Below are 12,370 nucleotides of genomic sequence, written 5' to 3' on the forward strand. Positions count from 1 at the left end.
GGGCCCGACTTCCAGCATCTGTACAATCAGCTGTTTCTAAGTGCCACCGTGCGTTGCGGTGCTTGAACAGAACAAGGCTGCAGTACCGAACACCACCACTACTAACTGCATGGCAGCGCAGGTACAAGCATTGACAACCACTGAACAAACTGATGGGCTGGGGTGGTGGGAGTCAAACCACCATGCAGCTGATGGCCTATCCTGAAGCTGCAGAATGCACTTTGGGAGTTTGGGGGGGGGGGGGGGGGTACATTACATGTCAATGTCTGTGCAGATTTCATGTAGTTTAATTAAAGGGGTACTTTAGAGTTTTCTAGAGTTTCACCACAAGGTGACAGTGTTTTATATGTAAGTTTCTATGTATTGCACAGCTGAAGCCAACAAAGTGTTACTATTTTATATGCACCATGTGCTTTTCCTAACCTATGGGAGATGCTCTTTCTTTCTGGCCTATCACTCTTCTCTCCCTTGCACACATTCCTTTCCACCACTCACAGAGTCCCTTACATAGCTCCTGTAGGAAGTTACTTGGTGGGGGGGTGTAGCGTCAGTCATACCCAGATTCTCGTGGGAGAAGGACACACAGAGCAGACCTCCCTGCTTTAGCCAACCCAGGGCCTGGAACTTGTAAAGGACCCTTGTCCTTTACAAGTTCAGTTCAGACAGTGTTAGTGAGTCGAGTTGTTTAAGAAACGTGTATGCAGAAGCAACCGAGACACTCAGTTGTTTTAGTATTTCTACTATATCTATTATGTAGTGGAGAAGAGTCAGGGATACTCCTAGCCCATATATTTTTTAGTCACTGGGACTCTGTCATCTTTTCCTCCGCACCATCACCTATACACCTTGAGTCATTTTTCCCCTTTGTGTGTGGCGGTACCGATAATCCTGGTGGGTCAATTTTCACTCAGGCCTACCGTGACAAGAGCCCAAGGGACCCATCACAGCCAAGCAGGCCACTGACCATTTGGAGAACACTACAGAGCGGCCACACTAAAGCAGGTACTAACATCACACCCTTGTGCTGGACTAGCACTGGCGTCACGACACTACCTTCACCGGCCGAGTACTGCAGTAATACCATCACTCAGTATCACACATACAGCAGCAGCTGATAAGTACTGGAAGACTGGACTTTTTTACAAATCTGTATAACTCCAGCTGCAGTTTTGCTGCGAAAAAAAAAAAAATTACGTAAGGATTTTGTATGTTATAGTGCTTGAAAACGCACTCTATTGTAATCCATATTCTTCCGCTTCTTCCCGATATTAATACAGTCCGAACAGCCCTCGGCGGTGACAGGTGTGCTATTTTTGGTTTCGATCGGATTTGTTGTTTTTAAGAAATTTACATTTAAAGACCCCTAATTTCCCATAGAAAATAATGGCCCATAGGAAAAAATGGCCCCACTGTAAACACGAACAGCCAATTACAGCACATATGCAAATAACTGAAATATAGCAGCCAATAGAAATTCTAAGGTCTTGTCAGTCAATGCCTGAAAACATCCACACAGTCACATGTCCACTATTGGCCAATAGAAGATGTAGAAGACCGAAGGTCCTTAACAATTGTCTCACTGACATGAGTAAGATCGTCATGGTAACCGAGCAATGATCTTTACCATTATAAGTAGCAGAGGTCAGTCAGTGATGTAGCAGGGCTGATACTGGCATGACACAGCAGAGCTGAGTCAGTGTTGTAGCAGAGATGACACCCGTAAGACACAGAGCGGAGTTGGTGTTGTAGCAGAGCTAACACCCAAATGATACAACAAAGCTGAGTCGGTGCTGTAGCAGAGCTGATACCCGCATGACACAGCAGAGTTGTCACTTTTAAAGGTGCGGTACCAAAGTCACTCTTAAAGTGTCGGTATCAAACTCGTTTTTAAAGGGCCAGGGTCACATTCGCTTATAAAGGGACAGTACCAAAGTCGCTCTTAAAGGGAAGGTACATAAGTCACTCTTGAAGGGACAGTACTAAAGTCACTTTTTAAGGGACTGTATTAAAGGGGTTATCCAGCCTGGGGGCACTTTTTGGGGGGGACCGAGGAGGAGGTGGCTGAAATAAAACACGTCCACTTACCTCCCCGGTTCCAGCGGCGGGTCCCCATCACGGCACTCCGATGCCCGGTTCCCGGCCGCTTCCTGGTGTCTGACACCGCCCGAGACGCTACGTCTCAGGGCCGCTCAGCCACTCAGTGAAGGAGGCGAGATTCGAGTGGACTTCAAACGGATCCCGCCTCCTTAACCGAGTGGCTGAGCGGCCCTGAGACGTAGCGTCTCGGGCGGCGTCAGACACCAGGAAGCGTCCGGGAACCGGGCACCGGAGCGCCGTGATGGGGACCCGCCGCTGGAACCGGGGAGGTAAGTGGACGTCTTTTATTTCAGCCACCTCCTCCCCGGTCCCCGCAAAAAAGTGACCCTCGCTGGATAACCCCTTTAAAGTTGTTCTTAAAGGACCAGGGCCATAGTCAGTCTTAAAGGGACAGCACTAAAGTTGCTCTTCAAAGGGTGGTACCTAGGTCGCTTTTAAAGGGACAGTACATAAGCTGGTCTCAAAGGGTTGGCACCAAATTTGCTCCTTAAGGGACAGTACCAGAGTCGCTCTTAAAGGGACAGTACCAGAGTCGCTCTTAAAGGGACAGTACCAGAGTCGCTCTTAAAGGGACAGTACCAGAGTCGCTCTTAAAGGGACAGTACCAGAGTCGCTCTTAAAGGGACAGTACCAGAGTCGCTCTTAAAGGGACAGTACCAGAGTCGCTCTTAAAGGGACAGTACCAGAGTCGCTCTTAAAGGGACAGTACCAGAGTCGCTCTTAAAGGGACAGTACCAGAGTCGCTCTTAAAGGGACAGTACCAGAGTCGCTCTTAAAGGGACAGTACCAGAGTCGCTCTTAAAGGGACAGTACCAGAGTCGCTGTTAAAGGGACAGTACCAGAGTCGCTGTTAAAGGGACAGTACCAGAGTCGCTCTTAAAGGGACAGTACCAGAGTCGCTCTTAAAGGGACAGTACCAGAGTCGCTCTTAAAGGGACAGTACCAGAGTCGCTCTTAAAGGGAGGGTTAAAGTTTTTATTAAAGGGAAATCACTGTTAAAGGGGCGCTCTTTTCAAGCACTATGTATTTCCCTGGAAATGCAAATCTAGTTTTATTTGTTGTATTACTAGATAGCTTTTTGGGCTTGTATAGCATTTTTGCTGTGACAGCTCCAGGGTGAGGAATGGGTTAAAAGAGTATAGTTTGGGTAAAGCGGTCACAGACTGTTACCCACATCCCGCAGGGGGGCACATCTGCACAGTGTGACTTCACACCAGCAGCTCCTGGTACATACAATATATTGCTGGAGACCAGAGAGAGAGGAACACATAACCGGGTAAGTCCTATAAGATAGGGAGAATAATGGATTTTAGAGTTTGAACCTCCCCTCTAAATCTAGGTGACTACTTGTGGGTCCTAGCAGTGGAGTTACATGAAGAGACGATCATGTGATCCTCATTTACTTCATTGCTGGATATTCTCTGCATTGCTCTAAGTAATGTGGTTCTGCTCAGAGCCCCTTAAAGGGTTTATCCAGCGCTACAAAAACATGGCCACTTTTGCACCACTCTTTGTCTCCAGGTTGGGTGGGGTTTTGAAACTCAGTTCCATTAACGTAAATAGAGTTTAAAGGGATACTCCAGCAATTTTTTTCCCCATATCAATTGGTGTCAGGAAGTTATATAGATTTGTAATTTACTTCTATTTAAAAATCTCCAGTCTTGCAGTACTTATCAGCTGCTGTATGCCCTGCAGAAAGTGGTGTATTCTTTCCAGTCTGACACAGTGCTCTCTGCTGCCACCTCTGTCCATGTCAGGAACTGTCAACTGAAAACCTCTCCTGCTCTGGACAGAGGTGGCAGCAGAGAGCACTGTGTCAGACTGCAAACAATACACCACTTCCTGCAGGACATACAGCAGCTGATAAGTACTGGAAGACTGGAGATTTTTAAATAGAAGTAAATTACAATTCTATATAACTTTCTGACACCAGTTGATTTAAATCTTAATAAGATTTTTTTTTTTTTTTGACGGAGTTCCCCTTTAAACACAAACATTTATTAGATTGCTAATTTTGTGATTATACATATCAGAGCGAGCGAAGAAGGTAAAGAAAGGGTTTTGCATTATTTAGGACCGTGGTACAGACGAGACTCCGGCCGTCTTGAACCCTCCTGACCTCTCCGCAACACTTTGTCCATTATTTCCGGGGATTTCTTTCACTAACGCGGGCGCCATCAATTATTCATCAGATAAAACATGAAGACGGGCTCAGCGCTCGGTCAGGAAGGGATACACTAAGCTGAGCACTAGAAGGCTGCCAGGACATGCTGGGAGTTGTAGTTTTGCAACAGCTGGAGAGCCACGGGGTGAGAATCACTTAACACTAACAGATTATCACTGCCTGGGCTTGCTGAGAGTTGTAGTTCAACAAGATCTTGGAGGGTAGGTGGGGTAGAAATCACTGGGTTACAGCACATACACCAATAGAACACCAATGCCTGGGCTTGCTGGGAGTTGTAGTTCAACAACAGCTTGAAGGGGAGGGGGTTGTCACAGGATGGGAATCGCTGGGTTACAGCACATACACTAGCTCAGTTTGTCAGGTGTAGCGGAGTAAGGCTATGTTCACACAATGTTTTTTTAGCTCTGTTTAAAATGACGTCCGTTATTTTTAGTCTAAAATAACGGACTTCATTTAGCTGTCTGGCCTCCCCTTGGTGCAATGACAACTGTTGGTACATTATTCTAGTTTGGTTACTAATTGTCCTCTGGATGCGGCTTAATTGAAAAGTCTATTGAATGTAATAGTAAAAACGGAGACAGAACGGTAGAAAAACCGTGTGTGAACAAGTAATAAAAAACGTCCGAAAATAATGTACATGTTCATTACTTTGACGTCCGCGGGTAAAACGTCCGTTATTCAACACATTGTGCGCATTGGACGTCCGTCTTCCCATTGACTTCAATGCATTGCCATTGCAGTCAGTTAAATCGCGGCAAAAACGGCCGTTTTTTTTTTAAATATCAAAATCGTCCGCCTTTTCTCTATTTTTGACGTCGTGTGAACATAGCCTAAAGCTGATAAACATTGCAATATTGTAAGGTACAGATGTAGCAGAGCCCAGTTTGTCAGGTTAGCAGAGTAAGGCTATGTTCACACAGCGTAAAAGTACGGCCGTTGTTTCAATCGGCAACAACAGCTGTGCTTTGTACACCAAGACACCCTGCATGTTCTTCTATGGGATCCCGGCCGGAGCGTATACACATAGTATACACTCCGGCCGGGATCCCAAGCGGCGCCGCAAAGAACTGACATGCGGCCGTAGAAAAACATGTCAGTGCACACTATGGAGCGAGCAGCTGCGGCCGCACACTCCATAGTGTGCAGTGGGGAGTTCTGATGCGGGCGCACACAGAAGCGATCACATCAGAACTCTACGGCCATAAAGATCAACTGCAGTACCGGCAGAGATCGGCCGCTCTGTGACCCGGCCGGGTCACGGAACGGCCAGTCCAATACGCCATGTGAACATGGCCTAAGGCTATGTTCACACATAGTAAGAGACTGGCCGTTCCGTGACCCGGCCGGATCACGGCACGGCTGGTCTTTGAACAGATCATCCCGGCCGGTACTGCAGTACCGGCCTGATGATCTTTGCTGCCGCAGAGTTCTGATGTGGGCGCATCCGTGCGCGCTCGCATCAGAACTCCCGCATGGCCGCAGCCGCTCGCTCCATAGTGTGCTCTGACATGTCAGTTTTCTACGGCGCCGCGAGAGATCCCAGCCGGAGCGTATACCATGTGTATACTCTCCGGCCGGGATTCCATAGATCATAAGACAACGTTGCCGACTGCAACAACGGCCCTACTTTTACGAAAAAGATACATTGTGTGAACATAGCCTAACGTTGGAAAACATTGCTATAGTATAAGGTACAGATGTAGCAGAGCCCAGTTTGTATAAACTTTCCGAAGATTGCAATAGTGTATGGTACAGATGTAGCAGAGCCAAACTGGTCACTGGATATAACACACTGTGGTATTACATGGGGCTGCAGGTAACATCCTCATCAGGAATATCTGCTTCCTACAGGGGTCTGGCAAGAGGAAGCCATGGCCAGAAACACGCTTCCCCTGTATACGCTGTATAAACCGTCTGACATATACCTGCAATGCAAAGCTGTATCCCCCTATATACAGACTGATACCGCTACACTGTGTGCATATACTAATGCAGGTGTAGGGAACCTTGGGTCTTCAGCTGTTGCAAAACTACAACTCCCATCATGCCTGGACAGCCAAAGCTAAAGCTTTGGCTGTCCAGGCATGATGGGAATTGTAGTTTTGCAACAGCTGGAGGGATAACGTTTCCCCATGTCTTGTACATCCATAAACCAGTGTTACAACTACAACTCCCATCATACCAGGCATCTGCTAATCCATAAACTCTGATAATCCAGCTCACATAATTTACCTGAGAGTCCCAGCATACAGCCAGCAAGGAGAAAGCAACATGGACGAGAAGCCTGTCTATTGTGGAGGGAAGGGCTGATGGGAAATGTAGTTTATTTGCACATACGACGTTCGCAATCAATAGAAACAGAAACTACATCTCCCAGAAGGCATTGCGCACTTTGCCCGCACAGAACGCGTTGATGGCGTGCAGCGGTTGCTAGGTGACCGGCTGTTTTAACCCTTTCCAGCAGCATATTGTTACAGATGGGAGGGGGAGAGACTGCAATTCAGTTTCTTGGTATAACCTGACCCCAAAGTTGATCCCACTGCAGTGATAGCTTAGCCCAAGCAGAGAAATGTCTGCCACATGTGTCTTATGGACGCAGTAGTCACAAACTGTTCTTAAAGGGGCATTCCAGAAAATAAATGTAAGGTTTTGCTCCATGAAAAAGTTCAAGAAACTTTCTAACGTATATTCTGTAGCAATAAATTAAGATCTCTGCTTCATGTCACTGAACAGGAACCTTCACTATTTACTTGCCCTGGTCATGTGACCAATGGGCATCATGTGACACCATCTCGGCCAGTGGTCTTGTGGCATTGTGGTGACCTGTGGTGTCTGGCCATGCTGGGGGTTGTAGTTGTGTGAACATCTCTGATTAAGGACCTGCGTTATCGTCCAATCCCGGCCACGTTTTCCTGGACTCCATAGGGGGCTGCATCCAACTTCTGCAGCCACCGGTAGTCAAATGCCGCCCCCGCGGGTTTGAACAGACCTAAGCATGCTCGAGGTTCGATCATCTCTAATCAGAACCATATATGCTGGGTTTACACCGAGCGATAATTCGGAGAAAGAACAGTGGAAAAAGAAAAACTGCGTGTGAACAAGTAATAAAAAACGTCCGCTGTTTGCAAAAGACGTCCGAAAATAATGTACGTGTTCATTATTTTGACGTCCGCGGGTAAAACGTCCGTTATTCAATACATTGTGCGCATTGGACGTCCGTCTTCCCTTTAACTTCAATGCATTGCCATTGCAGTCAGTTAAATCGCGGCAAAAACGGCCGTTTTTTTAAATATCAAAATCATCCGCCTTTTCTCTATTTTTGACGTTGTGTGAACATAGCCTAAAGCTGATAAACATTGCAATATTGTAAGGTACAGATGTAGCAGAGCCCAGTTTGTCAGGTTAGCAGAGTAACGGCCGTTGTTACACGGAGCGATAATTCGCCCAATCGGTCGTTTAACAATTTTGAAGCAACTATTTGGTTTTTATAACGATCAGCGTTTAGACTAATAAATCGTTCGAAAAATCGCTAGAAAATTTGTAAGAAAAATCGTTATTGCGATCGTTTTTAAGATCACTTAAGCCCATCTCACACATAGGGTGAATCTTTGAAAGACTGTTTACACGAAGCGATCTGCGAATTTTTAGCGAACGGCGAACGACGATTTGAGAACATGTTGAAAGATCGAAATGAACGATTTCTCGCTCGTCGCTTGATCGTTCACTGTGTTTACATGGAACGATTATTCAAAAATTCAGACGATAATCGTTCAGTGTAAACACACCAATAGATGTATCAACCAATCAATTGCAGGTACAGGATAGGTCAGCGCCCTAGTCATATGTATAATGAGGATATACATTATCAGCTAACTATTATAATCATATATAGACCAGACAGTCCACGACATCATGCACTGCAAATCCTGATGATGTCATCATAAACCATCTAAACCAAAGACTCTTTGTAAAGCCCGTGATGTCATCACAATTTTATATTGTCTTCCGCAGGTGTGATGACCCTTCAGACCTTAGTCGCTTCCAATAACACATCTCTGATCCAACCAGGATTCTCCTTGTTTCGGTTCGGAAGACATGTCTTCTTCTTTGGACAAAAAGGATGGCCGAAACGCTCCTGCCCCACGGGAGTGTTTCTGGTGGATCTCAAAAACAACGAGCTGAAGCTTCGTCCCACCACCTTCACCAATGAATCGTGCTACCTCCCCCCATTGAGGCATCCGGCCATCACCAGTGTCTCTGATAGTTCAGACGGTGAACCCATCCAATATCTGATCCACGGAGGGAAGACGCCAAATAATGAGGTATCTCAGAAGCTCTACATCATCTCCATGGCCTCTTCCGTCAACAAAAAAATAACCCTCTGCTGTTCAGAGAGGGATCTAGTAGGGGATATTCCCGAAGCTAGGTATGGCCATTCCATCAATGTGGTCCACAGCCGAGGCAAGAAGGCAGTGGTGATATTTGGTGGAAGGTCTTATGTACCCTTGAACCAAAGGACTACCGAAAAATGGAACAGTGTTGTTGACTGCCAACCATTCATCTACCTTGTCGACCTGCAATATGGTTGCTCTACCATGCACGCCATCAAGGAACTTCAAGATGGCGTTTCCTTTCATGTCTCAATATCCCACAGTGACACAGTCTACATCATTGGTGGACATTCACTTGAAAATAATACAAGGTCTCCAAACGTCTACAAGGTTAATGTTGATCTCCTTCTCGGAAGTCCGGCCATAACTTGTAACGTTCTCCAATGTCAGCTGCCTTTTTCAAGTTCTATCGTGACCAGCACCTGTCCAGATGAGTTCTATATTGTTGGCGGCTACGAGTCCGACAGTCAGAAGAAGATGACTTGTCTCAAAGTTTTTATTAGTAGCGACAACATTGAATTTGAGGATGTAGAGACCCCCGAATGGACGGGGGAAATTAAGACCAGTAAGACATGGTTCGGAGCAGATATGGGTCATGGGGCCGTTCTTCTGGGCATCCCAGGAGACAATAAGAACCAAAGTTCAGATAGTAGCTTCTTCTTCTACCTACTCAGTCATGGAGAAGAGGAGAATCTGATGGCTCAGTCTTGTAGTCAAGGATCTCTCGATGACCAAGAAGACTCCATGCCTCTCGAAGACTCAGAGGAGTTCATGTTCAGCAGAGATGGCATAATTTCCGATAAAGACACCTACAACGAGGATGATGAAGAAGACGAGTCCGAAACTGGATACTGGATCACATGCTGCTCTGACTGTCAACTGGATATGAACACATGGGTCCCGTATTATTCTACAGAACTGAACAAACCAGCCATGATCTACTGCTCCAGCGAAGGAGGACATTGGGTTCATGCCCAGTGCATGGACCTCTCAGAAAATATGTTGATCAATCTGTCCGAAAACAACATCAAATATTTCTGCAACGACCATATTAAACTGGAAAGGGGTCTGCAGACGCCTAAGAAGATGACCCCCGTTATGAAACCATCGGTGAAGCGAGTAGGTCGAAAAGCGTCTATCAGCAGAATGTCCCCAGCAAAGAAGTCTTTCTTTAGACGCTTGTTTGAGTAAAAGATCCAGTATGATTATGTAATTTGTAGTTTTGATATTCTTACAGTACTGTAATAACTAATTTATGATATACTGCCTCCCTAGTGGTAGACTAGAGTACTGCAGGGCTGTGTACCAATGTGTACCATGCTCACTATTCTTTACTGTATGTCAACCCTTGTGAACATACAAACAATTGTACTGTCTTTTATGAAACACATTAGGTAAACATCCACGGTGCAGGGAGAAAAGGTAAAGGTAAATTTAAAAAGTTAATATGACTAGGGTGGCATGAAAATAAATAAGAAGATATACTCACCTACCCTGCACCACCACGCCAAAGCTCCCAGTCTCTGCTTGTCACCATTACAGTGTAGTGATATGTAGTTCCTGCAAGAAGTGCCTGCTCAGCCAATCAAAGACTGAGGCAGGACACTGCTGCCGCCTGTGATTGGCTAAGCAGGGGATTTCCAGCAGGAATGATGCATTACTAGGAATGAAAAAGTAGCAGGAACCTGGGGCGTGGTGGCAGCTGTGGTTACTTGGGGTAGGTGAGTATGACTTCTTTTCGGGGTCCCTTTACACAGAGAGATTTATCTGACAGATTTTTGAAGCCAAAGACAGGAATGGATTTGAAAAGGAGAGAAATCTCAGTATTTCCTTTGTGACCTGTTCTTTCTTTATAGTCTGTTCCTGGCTTTGGCTTCAAAAATCTGTCAGATAAATCTCTCTGAGTAAAGACACCCTTAAATGCAGGAGGGCCATCTTTAGATGGTCCTGGGAGCCCATAGGAGTTAGTGGCGGTCTGCTCCTATTACGTGGAGCAACAGCCAGCAGACCATCGCTATCATTCTATTTTTTTTCAACATTGTCGGCCGTAACGGCTGTTAATCGTTTGGTGTAATAGGGCCTTAACTCTCAGTTACCTGAAGCCTATTAACTCTTGAAAAAGTCATTACACAGTCATTAAAAGGGTTATCCAGGATTAGGGTGTGTTTACACAGACAGATTTATCTGACAGATTATTGAAGTCAAAGACAGGAACAGACAATAAAAAGAGAGCAGGTCATAAAGGAAAGACTGAGATTTCTCCTCTTTTCAGATCCATTCCTGGCTTTGGCTACAGATAATCTGTCTGTGTAAACACACTGTTAGGAAAAAAAAAAAAAGAAAGAAAAGGAGCTACTTATTTGCTATTACATTGTGTGTGCTATTGCTATTGTGTGTGCTATTACAGTTCAGCTCTATTCAGTTCAATGGAACTGAGCTGCTAAGACTCACCCAAACTAAGGTCAAGAGTGGGGCTGTTTCCAGAAGAAAACGGACATGTTTTTTTAAGCCTGAATAACCTCTTTAACTTATTATTTTCTCCCTGTATTATTGATGTTTATTGATGTGTTCAATAAAAGACCTGAACAATATATTATTATTAGTTTACAGCGGTACTCCTTTCACATCAACTGGTTTCAGAAATTTATACACATTTACTTCTATTTAAAAATCTCCAGTCAAATCCCCATAGAAAACCTCTCCTGCCCTGGACAGTTCCTGACACGGACAGAGGCGGCAGCAGAGAGCACTGTGTCAGACTGGAAAGAATACACCACTTCTTGCAGGACATACAGCAGCTGATAAGTACTGGAAGACTTGACATTTTTAAACAGAAGTCAATTACAAATCTATATAACTTTCTGACACCAGTTGATTTGAAAGAAAAAAAAAAATAGTAAATAGTAGAAGGATCGGATCTATAATAACAGTATGACATATATATTTTTTATTTTTATTTTTTAGGAGCCCAGTGACAACCGATGACGTCAGCTGCGGCCGAAATGTTCACCAATAAATGGTTTGCACCTCGACCGATGGCTTCAAATCATACACAAGAACCTCTACAATATTCTCTAATAATAGCCAATGCGGCACTATATTGGCGAAAAAAAATAAAATGTAATACTCTGTCAGCCTCACCATATTACCCCCTAAGTGACCTCAATGGGGGAGATTTCTCCAACATGGTGTAAAGTGAAACTGGCTCAGTTACCCCTAGCAACCAATCAGATTCCACCTTTCATTCCTCACAGACTCTTTGGAAAATGAAAGGTGGAATCTGATTGGTTGCTAGGGGCAACTGAGCCAGTTTCACTTTACACCATGGTTGTTAAATCTCCCCCATTGTTTTTACTATTTCTTTGTTTTACTATTAATAAAATAAATTGTAAAATGATTTGTGATTTTTTTACCCCGATGACTGATACCGATCACACACTGTAAACTATATATATTGTGAACTTTCACCTTAAAAGACTATATTAGAGATCTGAATAGACTGCAATTCCAAGGTGTAATCTCAGTGGGAACAACAAGAAGCTTCACTATAACATAGCGGAAAATGGAGATAGGAAAAGCTCAGTCTTTGTCCTCTTTGTTGGAGCGGAGTCCTTGAGAGCGGATTCTGTGGACACCGCCTGTATGTGGAGAAGAAGATGTGCGAATAGAGGTCAATGCACAGATCATGGGCTTAGTA

General features: G+C 44.9%; 2 protein-coding genes across 8 annotated transcripts in view; one reads left to right on the forward strand and one right to left on the reverse strand.

The window, feature by feature from the left end:
- The window catches only part of IFTAP (intraflagellar transport associated protein), a 32,314-nt gene extending 20,445 nt beyond the window's left edge, over positions 1–11,869 (reverse strand). The window contains exon 1 of one of the 4 annotated variants that reach the window (XM_069968105.1): positions 11,815–11,869. In XM_069968105.1, the coding sequence (XP_069824206.1) occupies positions 11,815–11,817 (3 nt within the window). In that variant the 5' untranslated portion in view covers positions 11,818–11,869. Of the gene's footprint in view, positions 1–6,207; positions 6,285–6,514; positions 6,722–11,814 lie in introns of those variants that run through there. The other 3 variants (XM_069968108.1, XM_069968106.1, XM_069968107.1) reach the window with 3 other exon arrangements.
- Positions 1,801–11,859, forward strand: RAG2 (recombination activating 2). Of its 4 annotated transcripts, none has more exons than XM_069968102.1 (3): positions 1,801–1,841; positions 8,294–9,882; positions 11,638–11,859. In XM_069968102.1, the coding sequence occupies exon 2, from the start codon at positions 8,299–8,301 to the stop codon at positions 9,862–9,864; it is 1,566 nt and encodes a 521-aa protein (XP_069824203.1). In that variant the 5' UTR covers positions 1,801–1,841; positions 8,294–8,298; the 3' UTR covers positions 9,865–9,882; positions 11,638–11,859. The 4 variants fall into 4 exon arrangements, with proteins under 4 accessions (XP_069824203.1, XP_069824201.1, XP_069824205.1 ...); XM_069968100.1 differs by lacking the exon at positions 1,801–1,841 and adding an exon at positions 6,722–6,965; XM_069968104.1 differs by lacking the exon at positions 1,801–1,841 and adding an exon at positions 6,722–6,965 and having other exon boundaries at positions 8,294–9,792.
- Positions 11,870–12,370: the final 501 nt, after the last annotated feature.

Source organism: Dendropsophus ebraccatus, chromosome 4 (assembly GCF_027789765.1).
Source record: "Dendropsophus ebraccatus isolate aDenEbr1 chromosome 4, aDenEbr1.pat, whole genome shotgun sequence".
NCBI lineage: Eukaryota > Metazoa > Chordata > Amphibia > Anura > Hylidae > Dendropsophus > Dendropsophus ebraccatus.